The sequence below is a fragment of the Penicillium manginii genome (assembly GCF_028828005.1).
Source record: "Penicillium manginii strain IBT 31320 chromosome Unknown utg000008l:1.0-3226943.0:1.0-3228205.0, whole genome shotgun sequence".
Taxonomy (NCBI): domain Eukaryota; kingdom Fungi; phylum Ascomycota; class Eurotiomycetes; order Eurotiales; family Aspergillaceae; genus Penicillium; species Penicillium manginii.
This window is the reverse complement of record NW_026643109.1, coordinates 1,211,008-1,230,365: the sequence shown is the minus strand read 5'-3', so window position 1 is coordinate 1,230,365 and position 19,358 is coordinate 1,211,008. Positions and strand designations below refer to the sequence as shown.

Genomic DNA, 19,358 nt, shown 5'->3' with positions numbered 1-19,358 from the left:
TCTCCACAGCGGTTTGAGAATGATATCGGGAGTTGGGAGTTATTCCGGGTTATATACCGCTACTAGTAGTAGCGTTGACTGGATATAAGAAAAGCGTAGTGCCGACTACTAGTAATAGGTATGAGACAATATAGGGAATTAACAACTGAGATCAAACCACGGAATAGAATTCACTTGTTTCAGAAGCCTTCGCTAGCAAAAACCGAAAGCCAACTGCCAAACACAAAGGCAAAGCAGCCGAGCCCACGCGGATGGGGCCGACTAAATCGGGGCTGCGGGTCTGCAGTTCGGGGGTGAGTTAAGTCGGTTCCGGTGGGGGTCTGGCCATTCTCCCCAGACCAGCACCCATGGACAATAAGCAATGCCAAGTCAATGCAGGGAGGGAGGTCCGAGAGTAACTTTAAAAACGATATGATGGTGATTTTGATGATGGTTTGGGTAATTTTAGGTCAATAGGGCCAGAATAGGGCTAGGAGATCGAATGCAAGAGCGAGTCAGGTGCATGGTTGAGACAAGGCTACTGGCTAGTCACCGTATCGAGGTACGGGGTTTAACCGTGGTTTCTCCCATTGGTGAACTAGGGACAAGTCTAATTCTTAGTTGATCCAGTCGTGGCGCAGCGGAGGCGATATTGAAGATTTTGTTCATTTGATTAAAGCAAGGGACGGATCAATTAGTGTGTATTTGGCCGGTTGCGGTGTTAGGAGTAGTCCTTGGCTATTGCATTGATACAGGAACAATATCATTGAATTGCCAATTGCAACTTAAAGACAAGACATGAGAAGAGAAGAGAGAAGAAGAATAAGCGAAAGGTACTCCGTACAGGTACAGGGACTCGGTAATAAACTCAGTTGGCCTGTCTAATCTAAACTAGGCTAAATTGAATGGACTCGCCCAAGCAAAACCAATGAGCGACGCACGTGCGTCCGTTGAACGGCAGAGCTACACAACGCTAGTCCTAGTGTGGTTAGACTATTATCTCTCGTCATCAGCGGGGATTGGCAGAGCTGCGTTGCATCGCCTCTCCTGCACTTCGGCTTCAACCTTTTTATTTCTATTCTGCTCTCTTTCCTCATTCTCAAGATCGCACATTCCACCCAATCGAGCCTCTTCTACTTCACCCCTTCCTTCACCCCTCCATCACCCCGCCTATCTCCCATCTCACCTCCATTATGTCTAGCCAGCCTCTCCTCCAGACTGCCCCGGGTAAGTGAACCAACAGCGATCTCTCTAATACCACCCAAAACAGATCCTGCGATCAGTTCCCATGTGCATATACACGCACAAAAAAAGACTCTGACACTGACTAACAACACACCTCCAGGCAAGCGCATCGCCCTCCCTACCCGCGTCGAGCCAAAGGTCTTCTTCGCCAACGAGCGCACCTTTCTCTCGTGGCTGAACTTCACCGTCATCCTCGGCGGTCTCGCCGTTGGTCTGCTGAACTTTGGCGACCGCATCGGTCGCATCTCCGCCGCCCTCTTCACCATCATCGCCATGGGCGCCATGATCTACGCCGTCGTCACCTTCCACTGGCGAGCACAGAGTATCCGTCGCCGCGGACAGAGCGGCTTCGACGACCGCTTTGGCCCAACCATCCTCGCCATCGCCCTTCTCGCTGCCGTCGTCGTAAACTTCATTCTGCGCATCCAGGACTCCGAGTTGAACTGAGTTCCTCCTCCTTGCCAGTCCGCCCGGTCGCTTAACCCTGTACTGCAGCGCGGTGCAGGAACCAAAATATCCCCATCCTATCCCAGCTACGCTAAGCTCGCTCGCTCGCTCGCTCCACCTCACCTCACCTCACCTCACCTCATTCACACCCATCACGATCCATTCCATCTTCTCCATCTCAATCCCGCACATCTGCACGTCGATCTGTGCTCATCTTTCCAGCGTTTCGGATCATACATTTGGCTTCGGGTTTCTTGTCCATCTCATTACTTGTTTGGCGCTTTTAGGTGCGGAGGGTCTCGTGTTACTTTATTCGGTCACGTGTATATTAAATGCAGCGGCTGCGGATTATATCCAGGGTCCACGTCCACCACGCGGTGGTTTCAGCCACGCTCAAGTCAATCGACTCGAGTTGAATTGTCCTCTTATCATGATCACGATACGATATGATATGGGATGATCTCTTCGGGCGGGGCTGAGGTTATTTTGTTCGACTTGTTACCCAGGTCTATATATCCATGCTTAAGCAATGCAATGCCATTTACGAGGTTCATTTGATTCATTATTCTCATTTTTTGTTGTTTTGAGCTATGTAGAGCGTCGGTTTTCCGTACCAGTAGTACTACTAGTAGTCTAGTTTTATAGTATTCGGAGATCACGGGCCCTTTCCATTTCTTAGATACGCTGGTGTCGTATCCAATCATTGAGAGAATATCTTATCTAGTACCTACCTAGTCTTCCCTGCTGGCCTATCACATACTAGACCAAGCCTAGGCAGTCTAGTTCTAGTCTCATTAGTCCAGCCTTGGAATATGTACCCTGGTCCCGTAAAAAGCCTCTAAACCTTAAAGAATTGCTGGGCTTGAGATCCAGGGCTAGGCAATGCAGAGCTAACTTTCACATGGTAGCGAGAGTATTCGCTGGGTTCTGACTTGATCGCCTCGACTTCGAATTGCGAAGCTACTATTCGGGCTTGGGATGCAGAAATCCGTCACCCACCTGCACCACTGCTATAAAAGTTGACAGGAAAGAAAAATGAAGGGGGGGGTTTTGAGGGTAAAATAAGGCTTGTTGTGAAGTGAAGCAATGCATGCTGTGAATCCTAGAGACTCAAATCCAAGATGGCAACTTGAATACTACTACTAGTAGTCAAAGAGAGAAAAAAACCTTGGAAGAGGACGTTTAGAGAGCAATTTGAAAGCAACGCATGCCAACTTTCTACTTGAAGGTTGAAATATATTCAAGTTCCAAGTCCCACCTGAGCATGATATTTTCAAATGAATGCAAGGACCCACTAAATGAGCTATAAAATAAACCGACACCTGGGCATGAAGTAACCTTTGAACTATATATGCCTAGTATTTACTACGAGTAGGAATAGATCTACTCTATACCTCTGTTCATAGACCCGTGAGCCTCGGCTGGTAAAGGTCACGTGGGTTATTACCTGATTTCCAAGGCCACAACTCTGGAAGGCTGACCTTCGATAGAATTCGATGGGTTTCGCCCAGGCCTGGAGGTCTAGCCGCGTACCCTGGTTCAAGCTGGCATCTCGTACCGCCGTGAGCACTAGTGGCAGCTAGTAGCTCCAGTCGGAGCTGAGATCTGGGCGGTGGGGGGTCAGTGCAGGCCGACTCCGTTGTGGTGCAGGGTTTGTCAAGTGTTGGGTGGCTGTGATTAGCCGGGGAAGTGTGTGTAGTGTCTAGGATGTATGTAGGATGTACGGGTGTAGAGTGAGAAGGGTGCTTGTTCGGAGGCTAGTAACCCAATCAGCTAGAGGATCGCTTGGAGAGGCCCAGACCACACCTTATCCTTGGCGGGAAGGAGAGCCACCGAACCAAAGGGAGCCGCAGGCATCCGGCGATGGGATATAGGATATAGTAGAGAGTATATTGAATACAGGATAATCGATATAGTTAATATAGTATACTATACGGAGTACTATAGTATAGTCTATATTCTGTAGCATACTGTATACTCTATATGATAGTTGTACAGTATGATCTATCAAGTATACTACACAGTAAGTACATGACGTGTCTGCTCCACGTCAGAAAGAGGCAGAACCATCACATCATTCAGGCTCCACTGCTCCTTCCCTGTGTCCTGTCCACTCCCGTTCCTTCCCCCTGCCTACACTACCCAGTCTACTCTGCTTGCGCCCGATCGCCCCTTCCCCCCCCTAAACATTCTGTGTTTCCGATTCTGTTGTTTCCCTTTCTCACTTCCCCTTCCTCCCTACTCCCTTCCCTCTCTTCCTTACCACACTTTTACCTCTTTACCTATACCTATTCTCTTCCCCCCCCCCTTTCCTCTTTCCTCTTTCCTCTTTTCTCCTTTCTCCTTTTCTTTCTTTCTTTCCTTTTCTTGTTTCTATCAACTTCCACCCACACTCTCCAATTATTAATAGAATTTGCCACGGGCTCCGCTCTCTGCTTTGCTTTCCCCCCCCAAATCCCACATCTTGACACGGTCGCGCGACAGTCGTCCATTCCTTCCCCCTTCCGCTCTAAACAACCAAATCATCCACCACTTCTACCCACCGCCATCAACCACAAAATCAAAGTTATACACCTCTTTATACCACCATCACAATTCTTCCCCCTACTTCACCCCTCCGCAATTCTCTTCCTTCGCACTTCGACATCCGAGCGCATGGAATCGACCTATCACTTTCTCACCTAAACACCTTATCGTCTCTGCCCGACTCGACCCGATTCGCGCCCATCTCGCATGGCATGTTTCGCCTGCTACCCTGGCCCTCTGCGATCGGAGGGGACAAGGTAATGTCCGAGGAAGTGAAAATGCTGGCTCCCTCATGTGCTCCCGTCAACGTCAACGTCAACGGCCTTTCCCTGCCGCCCATGTTGAAGCGCAAGCGTTCGTCCTCATCGGCGACTGACGCTCCTACCGCAACAAAGGTGCGCACCGAAGAGTCCACGCGACCGGTACAATCGGTCCCTCCGATACCCCCCACGCCCTCTCCGTCCGTCGCGCCCTCTGTCGATGTCGCTGCGACTCCTGTTGCGCCATCCCCGACGGCTACCATGGAGATCGAGCGTCCGCCGGCGCAGGCCGCCAGTGGGAAGCCAAGTGTCAACCACATCCGGGATACGATCACCGCCCAGCTCAGCCTGGAGGTTCTCCTCAAGCACAACGAGCTACGACTGATCGACCAGGAGATTGCCAAGTGCCAGGTCGCGTTGGAGCAGCTTCGTCGCTGCGCGGAAATCCCTTACCCAGGGTCTGCAGTCGCCGGAGCCTCCGCCGACGTCAGCTCTGGTGTGGGCGCCTCAGTGTTGCAGCCTGGAAATGGCCCAGCACCCATGTCGCCCGCACCCTGGGGTGTCGCCGAGGGTCCCTACTCGCGTCACTATAAGCAGTGGCTCATCCCCGATCCTCGGTTTGACGGTGGCCTGGTGGAAGCTTCCTCTGTCTCTGGTGTGTCTGGCATCCCGCTGGAAGGTGGCCGGTCAACACGTGGAAATCCCATCGACTTCAGTCAGTTGGCTGGAAAGAGCCGACCGTCGCGTACGTCTACAGGTGCGAAGATGCAATCTCTGCCGCATATATACCCGCCCCCGAGAGAGAAGGCTGGTCCCATGGTCATTCGACGCAAGTCGGACGGCCTCATGGTCAAGCTCGTCTGTCTCGATTGCAAGCGGGAGAACTTTTCCAGTACTCAAGGGTTCATCAATCACTGCCGTATTGCGCACAACCGGAACTTCACAAGCCACGAGGCTGCAGCCATTGCCTGCGGTGCCGCGGTCGATGTGGATGAGTCTGGCGCGGTTGTTGGTGGTCGATCTGAGCCGCCGAGTGCTGTTGCCACCCCAGGCACTGTTCACCCTCTGATTCAATCAGCGCAACTTCCGCCTCCGAGCGCCCTTCCCACTCCGTCCAAGGATTTGGCCACGCCACACAAACTTTCGGAAGTCAACTCCACTGCCGCTGTTGCCACTCCTCCTGCGACAGCGAAGCCAATCCCCGAATGGCGTCGCCAATCAGAGCCGGTGAAGGCAAAGGCCAACTCTTCGTTCCTCGCTTCACCTGCGACCCCTCATCTGTCTGCTCTCATGCGTCAGCGCGGTTTGGGCCTGAACCTGGACAAGTTGGTGGAAGAGGCAAAGACCCCAGTTGATCTGAGCAGCCTGTCAGATGTGGATTCGGATGGTGAAGATTCGGCCCACCCGTCAAAGGAGTCTAGCCAGGGTCCTGCAGCTGCCCGTCAGCCTATGCGGATGCCTACAGCCCAGGCTGCCTCTGAGCGAACCGAGAGCCGTAAGGGTATCGATCGAGCGCCCCATGAACCTCAACTGCAACATGAGATGACTCCTTCCCGGCCCCAGCCTTCCTCTTTCCTCCACTTTCCGTTTCACGGTCACCTCCCGACCGAGACACGTGAAGGGGATGGCCTGGACCATCCTGCCAATCTCAGTCCGCACACGATAGAGTCTAACCAGGCACCTAGCTTGGTCAGTGATGATGAGGATGACTACGAGGCCGCCTCCGACTCGGACAGCCCTAGTTCATCTGAGGCCGATGACCAGGAGCAGGAATTCCGCCACATCGAGGTGGCAGATGACGAGCGCAACACCGCTCAGTCTACTGCTACTTCCGAGCCCAAGCCCGGGCCGTCGTTGAACCCTACGCCTCAGGCTGCCCCCATCGCGCACCCTCTGATGCGGAGCCGGTCCAAGCGGTCCGTCTTGCCCTTCGATCGCGACGAGGACGACCAACGCATGAGCTTTGTCCACCACCCCAACCAGGACCAATCCAAGGCAAAGCGGGCGGATAAAAAAAAGAAATAAATAAAAAAAAGATCAAAAGACGCAACACCACACTTGAAATTTACGTCGACACTGCAGTATCCCCTGCAGCCGTCGGCTTCACCACCCTGTATTCGCTACTCCTCTCTTCTTTCTGAGATCTATTGGTCGAAAGATCTATTCTCTCAGTGTCTTTTTCCACCCACTACTGCCTCTTTCTAGCGGTGTTCTATTGTTGTTTTAATTTTCACGTCTTCGTGACGAGCGTGCAAGGCCTGTTGTGTTGTCTTGATGATGATATGGCACGGCAGTGGCGATGGTGAGATGGTTGATGACTCTCTTCTTACGATGCGCCTGTATTTGATATTTGGTTAATGAGCTTTCACGGCCGGACTGTACATAGGTTTAAGATTGACCCAAAAATGCGACTGGCTTGAGGCATAGACTTTGATTTTTTAGCCTTGTAGAGATTAGGTAAGGTGTACCCGAGGCTGTACAGACCTGCTGGAATATTCATATCGGTTCCATCTAAGCAGGGTCCCGTAGATTGATCTACACCAGAGCCGTTGGCGTGGCGAGCCCTGGGCCTTCTCTATGACCGTCTTGGTATTGGTATTCGTGTATTATAACGTTCACACTTGACGTGGTCCAAATGGTCCAAAAACGCCTGCATGACGGGTAATTTACACTATCGATAAGCAGCATTTCCCCAGAAATGAATGAGGTCAAGGTCGTCGCGCGTCCCACCTAGCGCTACCTCAACTTGCTCCACCGCAAGCTCTCGCAATTGCACCCTAGAACTCCCATCTACCGCAAGCCAGTCTTCCGCCTCTTCAACTCAGAAGACTCCAATCCGCCATTCTCCACCATGGTAACCAACATGGCCACCACGCGCGAACGCGACGTCGAAACCGAAACCGAAACCGAAACTACCTTCCACCCAGCACGCATAACTCCCCAAACCTTCCAAACACTCCTAGACCGCTACAGCACCACAGCCCGGAATGTCCAACGCCGCAAAGCAATGCTAAAACAGCAGCCGAAGGATTCCAAGAAGCGCAAGACTAGCTCCCCGCCTCTCACTAAAACGAACTTTGATCCCGCCGAGGAACGCAGTATACAAGATGAAGTGGAGAAGTATCTCGATCTTGACCGAATGCGCTACGAGACGTTGCCAGGAACAGTCTGGCGGAGGGAGGACGAAGAAGGCCAAGGCCAAGGCCCGCGTTTCACTAAGGAGGAACTAGTCCGGATAATGGAGTGGAAGACGTGAGTTGGGTTTTCTTTCCACCTTACTTTTGAAGATTAGTCTATTCTAATAACATGCCAGCAAACACGGTCGTCCCCGGCCCGCCCTCCTCGGAATGATAAGGTCCAATCCGGAGAAATTGGCGCTGAAATGTACATCGGCGGCCATGGCGGCCTTGCCCGTTGCCCACAGCACCACAGAGGATGAGGATGAAGATGATGACTTTCCCAAACAAAGTATGGACGACCTAAGTCCCCTCCGTGGTGTCGGACCCGCGACCGCATCCTTGATTCTGTCTATCGCGACTACGGGCGAATCCGATCGCGTTCAGGTCCCGTTCTTCAGTGATGACACTTATCTCTGGCTCTGTGTTGGGGAATATCCCGAGTCAACCGCGTCCTCGGAGACGGTGCGGGTTATTCGTGGTGGGAGTGGTGGGAGCGGCAAGGGTCCTGGTTCGAAGTTCGTGAAGCCGAATGGCGAGTTGAGTCTGAAGTATAATGTTGCAGAGTATCGGGAGCTTTGGAAGGCTTGTGTGGAGTTGCGGGAGAGGTTTGCTGGTGCTGGTGCCGGAGACACGGTCTCCATGGTCGATATTGAGAAAGTCGCCTACGTGCTGAGGAATATCGCTGTCTCGGGGTTCTACGCTGATATTGATGTGCAGGAGGTTCTCCACATGACGGTTGAGCAGGCGGATGCTCTTTCGGCTCGGCTTGCGGGCCGAGAAGACGTGAAGGGAGAATGTGAGGGTGGTGACGGCGCTCTGTCGCAGGAGGAGAATAAGAGCGAGAGCGAGGACAAGGACAAGGGCAAGGATGAAAGGGCTTCGAGGAAGAGCAAGAGGGCTAAGAAGGCTTAGTTGTGGTCATTTTTCTTTTAACCTCTCTTGTCGGTGTCTCTGGCTCTGCCCTTGTCCGTTTCAACTCGAAGCTAGGGCTGTGGGTGATGGCTATGGGGCCAAAATTTTGTACTTATATACTTACTCTGTACTTGTTAGATTTATGTTTGATACCCGAATTGAAGTTCTTTCTTTCAATTGAACCTATAGCAGGATAGACTTGGAGACTACCAGGGCAGTTCAGCACGATGGCCAGGCTAAACCTCACATACCGCCTAAATATCGCACTTCGACCATTTTTTATAAAAACACCACGCGATGGGGAAAGGAAACCAACATAATAAATAGAATCGCCCGATTTTTCGACATTGATTAGAATCTCAAAATAAAATTGGATCGAAAAAGAAGTAGTTGGGTCCAGGGATCGAACGCTCACCCTCGCCATCGCTATCACAGCAATATTTCGTGACAACTTCAGTTTGTTCCAAATCGGGAAGCCATTCCCAAGATTTGGGACAGATTCACAACTAAATCTTCCAAAAAGAAGACAAAGATATAGGGGATATAAAAAGAAAAAAGTTCATTATACCTCGACAGCCCTTTGGGAATGCCTTTATGACCACCCGCCCACCTGGATCCTCCCCCGTCACTCAGCGCCAGGCCGCAACGCTGAGGGCGGCTCCCCAGTTTGGGACCTGAGGAGCTTCGGTGGTGAGTGGCTGTGCCACTGGACCACCTGAGGCGAGGACGTTGACGGTACTTCGGACCTTGAAAACATATAGGGTCGTTTACTAGTATTGTATAGGGGATCGTGCTGGACCAGCAAATTGTATTTCACATTGCTCATGGGAAGGAAATCTATGCTGGACGAGCATGATGAGGCCTAAACATCATCCCCTCCCCCAAAACAAGAGATGTCGCCGCATCAATACTACTAGCTGAAGCAATGAATTATGTTTGGGATGGCAGGTGTATTTGGAGCATTTGCCGGTGGCTGCCTGAGGAGTCTCTCTCATACATCGCAGCTGCCACTGTTGAAAGTCAAAAGGACAAGACAAGGAACCTTGGAATATACAACATTCCCCATTTCATTACCTCTCATTCCTCCAACAAATGTGTTGATGATCTTCTACTTCCACTGTACCGAGGCAAATCGGTGTTGTCGGTTGCAATCCGGGGAAATCCCCACTATGGTCTTCCCCCGCAACCTCCACTTCTCGCTCGCCTGGTACCCACGGCAAGATGCAAGATGGATCTTCGTGTCACCCAAAGCAGCGTACATCCAAGGCATGCGATCGGTGTCACCGGCAGAAGTTGAAAGTAGGAGATCCTCTAACCCGACACTCCTAGCCATTCCAAACACTAACCGCTTCCCTAGTGTGATACAGCCCGTCCTTGCATTCTTTGCGTCCGAGCCTGTCACAAATGTGAAACCAGCACGAGAAGATCCCCTCGCCGAAAGGGGCCCCGACAGCATAATGCTTCGTATACGACTTTGACACCCAAACCAGCCTTGATCGAATCTCCGCCCGAACTCGTCTCGCCGGCGTCCAATGCGACAACGTCCAATGCGACAACGTCCGATAAGCAACAGCTGAATACGAACTCCTCTACCATTGATTTCGCACGGCAGATATTCAACGAGCAGGAAACAGGGCGCATTCTCACCGGTGCCTCGCTCCCCGGGGATGTGGGCATATCCAATCCCGGGGACCACCCATGGAGCCTGCAGCAGCTCAAGATGCCGCCGGCCCCGGTCATGCTCTCTCTATTCGACGCTTACTTCCACCGAGTGCAATGGTTCATCATGTTGCTCGTTGAGCCTCATTTTCGGAAGACCGCCCAGGGTCTCATTTCTCGAGATCAGTGGCCGCGCCGAGAGCTTGGCTCATGTATGTTAGTTCTAGCTGTGGCGGCGATCGGACTACAGTCTGTTCTCTCTGACAAGTATTGGACTGGGTATGAGCAACTGCGTATCCACAGCATCGACCCGGAGACTATGCTCCTAGAGTTCATTGCGGAGATACGCCTCCATTTGTTGGATGTCCTCGAAGACTGCCGAGTTGAAGCCGTCCAAATACCCCTACTTCTGTCTTCTTACTATGTCTTCCACAATTCTCCTCGTCTTGCCTGGACTGTTCTTGGAATGTCGCTCAGGGCAGCTTATGCTCTAGACATGCAGAATCAAGATACATCTGGGACGGATCTCATCATGGAAGAAACAAAATCAAGGTGCTGGAATCACCTCGTTGTTTCGGACACGTTTACTTCCATGGTTTATGGACGGCCGGTTTCGATCGACTACGCCGAAGTCCATCAACTCAGAGTTTTAGACGACCTCACCCTACCACCTGGCCTAATCAGCTCTCTTCCAGGAGCAACAGACAATGTCAAAATCGGAAAGGGATTGTTCCACGTCATGAAAACCGAAATATACGAAATCGTGCGTCAAACGCTCCTGCGATTCCACCGACTTCGCTTAGGGCCCATAATGGTAGACAAAGACCTAGAGGCCATCGCATCGATAGTGCAAGACTCGGACAACGCACTGCAATCGTGGAGAGGGAATGTTCCGCAAATATTGGATTTTGAATTTTGGAGAGGTGAAGGGTGGAACAGACTCACCCAGGAACTCCAGGAGTCTACCGAAGCCATGAAAGAACAGGCAGAGACGATGTTTCTCCAAGCAGCTCTCCTACAACTGACATACGACTCCGCTCTAATCCAGATCCACCGCTCTCTTCTAGAAAGGAAATTAAAAACCGCATATAAGCCCGTCGTGGGCGCGATAAACAGATCCCTCGTTGCAGCTACGGCGGCAGCCCTTCGAATGTCACATATCCCAGTCCACAAATTCCGAAAACACTTCGCTGCATCGTTTGTTTCGATGCAGCAGTTTACGGCTGGAGTCATTCTCTGCATTAAACCCACCTGTCTGCCCTTCTCGCCAGCTGCGTTGGAAGCCAAGGCCGGAGTTTTGAAGATAATAAGGGCTAGTCGGACAGAGAGCCATCAGAATCGAATTGCGAGGCACACCGAGCAGCTGCTCACTGAATTGCTGAAAGTCACGAACCAGCGTGAGATGGCTTGTGCTCTGGGTGATAATATGGGCGGCAGGGCACCCAGAGAAACCATGTTCAACTGGTCGAGCGATGGCATTCCTCAAGCAGGCCCACCCGTAGTCGAGGCATATGGTGGGGGCTCATCTTCTATGGCATCTGTCTCCACCTCGCAAGACTTATATGAAAATGCGAATGGAAATGGACCCTGGGGAGAGAATCCGGGCTGTGGCTTGCTATCAAATACTTCCATGCCATTGGAATACCCATCCGAATACATTTTCGAGCAATTGGACAGTACGTTCGGTGCATTTGGAGAATGTGAGTTATCCCAACGCCCGCATCTTTGACACGAGTACGAAATCCCAATATCTAACCATGCGCAGCAATTTTCAACATGATGCCTGAAGATCAGAATAGTAGTTGGAATTGGGGTCGCTCTTTTCCCTAAATCCCAGCGAAATGTTTATTTGCCATCTGCTGGAATACTAGAGCTAGAGTGTGTATCTAAACCCGGCCAGCCCTTCGATAATCTTCCCGCCGCCTTCAGCCCGCTTATTCGCTCGAGAGAACTTGAAACTCATCGCAGCAACGATGAGGATGATCGCTGCATTGGCCAACATAGTTGCCAAGAGACCGGGGTGATAATTTGGTGCGTCTTGGGCTCGGAATACCGTCGTCCCGAATATTCCACCTATACTTCCGCCGCCGATGAGGGTTGCCGATGTGAAAGCCCGTTTCCATTGACCGCGGATATTATTACTGCGAGAAATGTCAGTAATGAGTCGAGAATGGGTTGATTTGCGGGTCAGATCCAAAGATAGATCTTGAAGTAAATAAAATACCTTTGCCAAGATACCAGTGCCGGACAATTCGCATTTCCTAATTAGGAAAGAAAAGTCAGTCTCAATAAACCCTATAGAAAACCAACCGCCCGCATAGAGGGGAATGAAATCACCAGCGATAGTAGCCAAAAAAATACCAAAATATCTCGGGCCCGGACTCTCCAAATACCCCGTCAGAGCCAGCCCAACCAACCCAACCCCCGCATTAACAGCAACAATGGGCCCGCGAATGCGCCACTTATCCGCAAAAACCGCCTGAAAAAACATAACCAGGGCAGCAGCCGCATACGGCGGTGCAACAAGACACTGCGCCTCGGCAACCGAAAACCCCATACTTCCCTGCAAAATAATCGGCAAGAAGAACGCGATAGAGTAGGTATTCGCCGTAGTGAGGAGGTAGAGCAGACTGTATGCCCAAACTTTGGCGTCAGCTGCGTTGGATAGATAGGACTTTAGCGAGAATGGTTCGGAGTAGACGTCTGCGCGATCGGCTTCTAGGCGTGCGACTATGAAGCTGGCTTCGGCTTTGGTGAGGAAGTTCCAGGATTGGGGGGGACTTTTCTGGGAAGTCGACTAGGAGGATGCAAGATATACATGCCAGTGCGCAGGTCAAGATTCCTTCGATCTGGGCGTGGGCGTGTTAGCGTCTGGCTTGGAAGTTGGCAGGTACCTGGATCTCCGCGCACTGAGAGAAAAGACCGAGAGCTGGAGACGAGGCGAGACTTACGATGAAGATCCATTGCCACCCTGTTCGTCCGGAAAGGCCGTCCATTTGCATCAGGCCGTAGGCTAATATCCCGCCAAGACCTGAGGCCATGCTTCCGATTAGGTAAAAGACGGCGTTTCGTTTCTGCAGCTCGTAGCGCGGGTACCATGTGCTGAGTAGGAAGATGCATCCGGGATAGAATCCAGCCTCTAGAGCGCCGAGGATAAGGCGTAGGCCAGCCATGACGGGCCAATTTGGAGCGAATCCGAAGGCCTGGGATGAGTAAAGTAGTGTTAGCTGGCCCTGGTGCTGCGGGAGACATTTCTGATGTCGGGAACAGGAGTATGAGTACGCACGATCATGACAGCGCCCCATAGCAGAACGATGGTTGAGATGAAGATTCGGGGACCGATTTTGCGGATTATTGCCGTGGCGGGGATTTGGAAGATTGTGTATGTTATGAAGAATACTAGGGACGTGATGCTGTAGCCGTTGTTGGCTGCGTTCATGTTCAGGTCTTTCTGCATGCTGGCTGGGGTGTTAGCTGGTTTCTGCTAGCTGCGAGTTTTGTTGGATAAATATAGATACCCTGCAACTGATGCTGCGCCCATATTGGTTCTGTCTAGTAGACTGATACAGTAGAGGAAGCCCAGTGTGATGACGAGACGGGTGTCGATGCGTCTGATGAGTCGTTTCTGTTCAATTGGGCTCATTGAATTTATGATTTCGTCATGGTGGACATTTGGTTTTTCCAAATCATCATGTCGAGACAAGTCGATGGAAGTCTTGTTTGTCTCCATTGCCATTGTGCTGATGAGAAGAGCCGGGAGGGAATTCTGAGACGGGTCGAGTGTGGACTCGGAAAAAATTGAGTCGGAGGTTTTCACGACGGCAACGGCGAATAAATAATTCTCCCATCAATCTTCCCCGCAAATATAACGAGATGAAGTGGATATCCCCCACAAGAAAGGTGGACCCTGGATGTATGTCGTGGGGATGTCCGAGATGCCGGTGGGAAGTGGTTACTAGCTATTGGCCAATGGGAGGCTTGATGTTGTAGTTTCCACGGCCACCGGCACCATACTAGTAGGGCCATGCGGCCGGTGGCACTTCTCATTCTATTTTGAAGACTGTCTGAGAAAGGAGGCTGAATGCTTCAGAAATTTCAACTACCTAGTCACTGTAAAATCCATACAAACAATTCTGCTTGATGATATCCTCCACATGCAAATCACGTAAATGAAACTCAACTCCCGCAGCCGAACATACCAAGTCAAGTTCCACCTTGAAGTCCGCAAACTCCTCTAACATTGCAGGTATAGGACGAGGTTTAGCGTTGGATTCCTCAGTTGACTGCTGAACATGCATCCAGTTTCCCTTGACCTCTAGATAAGTCAGGTTTGGGCAGCAGCACCTCCCTCCTAAAAGCAGGTCTTTGAACGCCTCGGCTAGTTCAGCTGTATGCTCTGTCTCTAGGTCATCGAGGACTAGACTTTCTAGCGATAGAGGCAAAATATCACTAAATCTATTAGTTGATGTCTTGCCTCGGTTGCCCCAGTCCTGGTTCCAGTCTAGTATATGAGATATCTGCAGCCGAACTTTCTTCAGCGCACTGAATCCCGCAAATGACCCGACGTAATCATAGTCGTGACTCTGATAAGCAGCATAATCATCGGTGCACTCGTCGGTTAGAATTAACGTTTGCAAGGTCTCTCGATGTCTCAGCAATGGTGGGTAGTATCTTGACGCGTACATCCCATCATCATCCGAGTAATTTGGGTTATTGGAATGTTCAAAGATGAAAGATTCGAGACTTTTGGGTGCAGCGATCAATTCTGCAAAGCCTCTTCGAGAACAGCTGGACTTGAGGTGGATATGTGTGACATTAGAGTACCGAGTCTTGTCAGGGACATAGCTGGCCGCATGAAACTCTTGATCTTCGGCATATTCCTCATCAGTGCTACCACCATCACATATCATATGGCCACAAAAGCTTCGTAACGAGGGCAGCCGAAGTATTGGCAGAAAGTTCTCTGAGCTAAGACCACCATCTGTATCAGAGCACACAACTGTGAGGTGTCTTAATTGTGATAAAGCAGAACTTTCTTTTTCGGCAGTCCTGGCCATCCACTCGAGAGTGTAGTTTGAATATTCATGAACCTGCAGGACTAGGTCCTGCAGATTAGGCAAGAGGGCCAGAAGCAGAACTGTCCATGCATCATTATTCTCTTCACTCTGTAGTTCCCGATCCCACATGGATAGGTTGTCGTTGGGTATCCGGGCTGATTTCAGAATTGGCAGGACAACCTCCTGTTCATATCGCACTCCGGAAGTCGGTCGCAAGCCATGGGAGACACGGAGGGTGCGCACTTCCTGCGCTAATGCCGGCTTGAATGCGAGTGTGTGTACCAGATGACTCAATTGGCCATTTTGTTGCTGTATCAGGTCGAGCGATGTAAAAACCTTGGGTAACAAAAGTGGATAAAGGGTACGGCAGCTGGATGCGAGCCGCAGAGTGTCCGTGTGGCTATCAAGATAGCTTGCTATTGAGAGCAGTAGCTCTGCTGGTAACGTAGAGAGCATGTTGCTTCCCGAAAGGCGTGGGGGAGAGCTTTCTGGGTTACACAGCGCATTTTACTGAGCCTGCGCCTAGTTTGAGAAATGGTCTACGCTTAGATCTTGGCGGTGGGGCCAGGAAAGCGTTTATCAGCGTATGTTAGTCAAGCCGATCCCGAGAATGACCTGATTACTGCGCCAGAAATCGTAACTCAGCAGAATCCTCAGACACGTCAAAATCGGGTGACATGGATCCTAAATAGCTGATAACTCGTATTCGATCAATCGTGTATGTGTAAAACAGTGCTTCCGCAGTCTCAAGGTCCTCCCCAATCTGCCCTTCAAATGAAATATCTAGTATAAGAGGTCCATACATGGCTCGGGCGAGCCTCGACCAAGTACAGCCGTCGAGACTTTGGACGGAAAAGAACAATAATTTCGGCATTGGGACCTGGGTAGACTGTGTAGTTACATACGCCTTGCACAGCGGCCGGAATGACATTACCATCGAAGACTTCTTTAGGAAAACCACTATTGGAAGTAGTTGTCGTTGTTCGAAGGTTCTTTCAAAGAAATCGGCATTTTCTTGCTCAACTTGACATGTCTGCTCACTGCTCGCCATAGCGAGATATAGAAACCGCTTCAATTTTAGGGGAATGTCACGGAAGTTAGTGGGGTTTGGAGAGGAAGCTTCCAAATCATCGATATCTTTGATAAGAAATGACTAGAATAATCTCAGATATCCAAGCGATAGTTAAATCTATGCCCATCCAAAGCAGCAGCGTACTCAAGGCCCTGCGGGCACGACGTAGATTACTGCGAGCCAATCAGAGCTGGCTGCATGATGTGAGTCCAGAAAATAGATTTCAATTTTCGGGGGGCCGGGTGGATTGTGCATCTTATATTTACAGTTGTTACGAACGCTGAGCCGTGATTTCTCGAAATACAGCCCATATTTGTGCCCGATTCACCCAGGCGAAGTGGGGCGGTTTTGTGGCCCTGCAGGTATCCTCGCCCTCACGCAAAGATTCGCTTCTTACAAGCCAAGGCAGATTTTTGACGTCACCTTATGTATGTGCATACGTACCTGACTCCCAAACGACGCCGATTAGCCAATAATAAACAGCTGAACTTCGCTGGCCTGTTAATCAAGTTTCAATATTTGGATCCCATTTTTCCCCTTTGAGTCTCGCTGAGCCGTGATGTTCGGGAAACACAGCCCCTACTTGTGCCCAATTCACCTAGGCGAAATGAGGCGTTGGTTATGTCCTGAATTCTGCTGCAGCCTGGCTCTCCTCACGCAAAAATTCACTTTTTGCAAGTCTTCGATGCTACCTCATAACTACTGAAAGAGGTTGAGTAGCCAATGATCAATAGCTGGAATTGGCTGGCCCGCTAATGAGGTTTCAATATTGTTTGTTATGGTTAGGCCCCCCCTCAGTGTCGCTGAGCCATAATTTATCCTTGAGAGATTCGTTTGCGTTCTCGTGATTTTGTATCTTATCGTGTCTCTGAACAAGATTGAGTAGCCAATGATCAACGGCTGTACTTGGCTGGCCCGGCAATCAAGTTTCAATCCTGCGACTGCCCAGGTCCTATGTCCTGGGCAGTCGCAGGATTGAACGGACTAGGAGGGCTTAAGTTGCCACCTTGAGCAAGAATAAGCGACGTCATGACTTCTCTCGCTTTTTAGCTGAATCCAGGGTTTTCGCCTTATGTGATAACTCTGGCTGTGATTCTAGAGTTATCTAATACCTTGCAGCAGAAATTTATACATAATATAATAAATATCGAGTGATTATCGTGAGGTTGTAGAAGCAAATCGTCGTAACTTCTAAAACTAAGTTTATCTAGAGAGAATGATATTACTACTAGTATTACTCCTATTGCCTAGATGTGAATACGTAAAACTCTATCAAGGCATGATTTATCTCTAAAGCCCCTAGGGATGGAAGTACCTTAATTTAATGGAAACTGTTATCTGCGGTAGGACGATTACATATAGTTATTCAAACGATTCTCCTTATACCTAAGTAATCTAGCTCCAGCAGCTGTGAGAAGATTACAGCATCGAAACTTTGCTTAATTCTGCTTTCCAACTGCTTGTTTGTTGTAGTGTGGGAAGATACTATAAAAGATCCCAATACCGCCATAAATGCGTTAATTTTTTATTGCTTTACATCTAATGGGGCAGTGAATTATCTCGAGGTTTTGTGGTTGCTGGAGATTGGGAACCCGGGGCGTCCGCTACCAGATTTTGGTATGTCACAGACGTCAGTGGGGTTTGGAGAGGAAGCTACGCTATTCTCGATAAGAAACCATAGAACAATCCTAGGATCTCAAATATTCATGCGATAGCTAGATAGATGCCCCATCTAAATCACTAGCGTAGACCTGCGTGCAGGGCATAGATTACTGAGAGCCAATAAGAGCTGGCTGCATGATGTTAGCCCAGAAATCCAGTTTCAATTTACGTGTGGCGAGTCCACTTTAGTCCTATGCTGAGCCGTAATTTCTCGAAACACAGCCCATATTTGTGCCCATTTCACCCAGGTGAAGTGGGGCGGTTATTGCGTTCCCGCAGGATCCTGGATCTCATCATGTCAAGATTCGCTTTTCACAAGCCAAGGCCGGTACTTCGACGCCATCCGCCATTTTATGTATCTGGCTCCCGAACGAGCTCGAGTCGCCAATCATCGACAGCTACACTAGGCTGGCATGTTCATCAATTTTCAACTTTCCGGTCATTGGTAACACCTTTTTGTCGCTAAGCCGTAATTTTCTCGGATTTAAACACAGCCCCTACTCCATACCTATGCCCCATTCGCCCAGGCGAAGCGAGGCGATTGTTTTGGTCCTGCAGGTCATCCTCGCTCTCCTCATGCAAAGATTTGCTTTTTGCGACCCAAGGCAGATTTTTCGATGCCACTTTATGGCTCCTGAACAAGGTCAAGTAGCCAATGATTAACAGCTACACTTGGCTGGACTGGCATTCAAGTTTCAATCGTTTGTTATGATTAGGCTCACCTCGGTGTCACTGAGCCGTAATTCATCCTTGAGTGATTCGTGTTGGGCTCTCGTGATCTGGCATTTTATCAGACACCTGAACGAGATTGAGTAGCCAATGATCAATAGCTGCACCTGGTTAGCCTGCTCATAAAGTTTCAAAATTTCCACATCAAATTTAAATCATCATTTACCAGTGGGGCTGCTGAGCCATGATTTATCCTTGAGTGAATCATGTTCCGTTCTTGTGATTTGGCATTTTATGAGGCACCTGAACAAGGCTGAGTACCTAGCCAATAATCAACAGCTGCACTTGACTAGCCTGTTAATCAAGTTTCAATCCACGGACAGTCTCCTAACCCCATACGGCCGCTAAGCCATAATTTATCCTTGAGTAAGTTGTACTATTACGTTCTCGTGATCTGGCATTACACTAGGCCGCATATCCTCACATATCACACAGTTCCCTTACTAGTGTGTACATGCTGGCCAGAGATACGCAAGTATATGGAGAAAGGCTTGCTAAAGATGAATCTATTACGGAGTAGTACATTCGATGAAAGAACTGGAAAATAACTAGTAAACCATCAAGCCCACCAGGAGTACATCAGTCGAGCCAATCGCCAAAATAGACTTGAATCTGGCTGCGTACCAAGGTT

The 19,358-nt window shown here is 50.0% G+C and overlaps 6 protein-coding genes across 6 annotated transcripts; 4 read left to right on the top strand and 2 right to left on the bottom strand.

Moving 5' to 3' along the window:
• Positions 1-1,172: 1,172 nt before the first annotated feature.
• Positions 1,173-1,671, top strand: N7533_011109 (putative vacuolar transporter chaperon Vtc1; the record flags this gene model as incomplete). The annotated part of the gene is made up of 2 exons (XM_057107759.1): positions 1,173-1,206; positions 1,325-1,671. The coding sequence occupies 2 exons, from the start codon at positions 1,173-1,175 to the stop codon at positions 1,669-1,671; spliced, it is 381 nt and encodes a 126-aa protein (XP_056955137.1).
• A 2,738-nt stretch (positions 1,672-4,409) lies between these two features.
• Positions 4,410-6,482, top strand: N7533_011108 (uncharacterized protein; the record flags this gene model as incomplete). Its single annotated transcript, XM_057107758.1, has 1 exon — positions 4,410-6,482. One exon carries the CDS (start codon positions 4,410-4,412, stop codon positions 6,480-6,482), a length of 2,073 nt encoding a protein of 690 aa, XP_056955136.1.
• An 826-nt stretch (positions 6,483-7,308) lies between these two features.
• On the top strand, positions 7,309-8,548 carry N7533_011107 (uncharacterized protein; the record flags this gene model as incomplete). The annotated part of the gene is made up of 2 exons (XM_057107757.1): positions 7,309-7,709; positions 7,771-8,548. 2 exons carry the CDS (start codon positions 7,309-7,311, stop codon positions 8,546-8,548), a joined length of 1,179 nt encoding a protein of 392 aa, XP_056955135.1.
• A 1,221-nt stretch (positions 8,549-9,769) lies between these two features.
• Positions 9,770-12,037, top strand: N7533_011106 (uncharacterized protein; the record flags this gene model as incomplete). The annotated part of the gene is made up of 3 exons (XM_057107756.1): positions 9,770-9,847; positions 9,906-11,907; positions 11,973-12,037. 3 exons carry the CDS (start codon positions 9,770-9,772, stop codon positions 12,035-12,037), a joined length of 2,145 nt encoding a protein of 714 aa, XP_056955134.1.
• A 43-nt stretch (positions 12,038-12,080) lies between these two features.
• N7533_011105 (phthalate transporter) lies at positions 12,081-13,943 on the bottom strand (the record flags this gene model as incomplete). The annotated part of the gene is made up of 4 exons (XM_057107755.1): positions 12,081-12,992; positions 13,102-13,410; positions 13,494-13,665; positions 13,726-13,943. 4 exons carry the CDS (start codon positions 13,941-13,943, stop codon positions 12,081-12,083), a joined length of 1,611 nt encoding a protein of 536 aa, XP_056955133.1.
• A 367-nt stretch (positions 13,944-14,310) lies between these two features.
• N7533_011104 (uncharacterized protein) lies at positions 14,311-15,720 on the bottom strand (the record flags this gene model as incomplete). The annotated part of the gene is made up of 1 exon (XM_057107754.1): positions 14,311-15,720. The coding sequence occupies one exon, from the start codon at positions 15,718-15,720 to the stop codon at positions 14,311-14,313; it is 1,410 nt and encodes a 469-aa protein (XP_056955132.1).
• Positions 15,721-19,358: the final 3,638 nt, after the last annotated feature.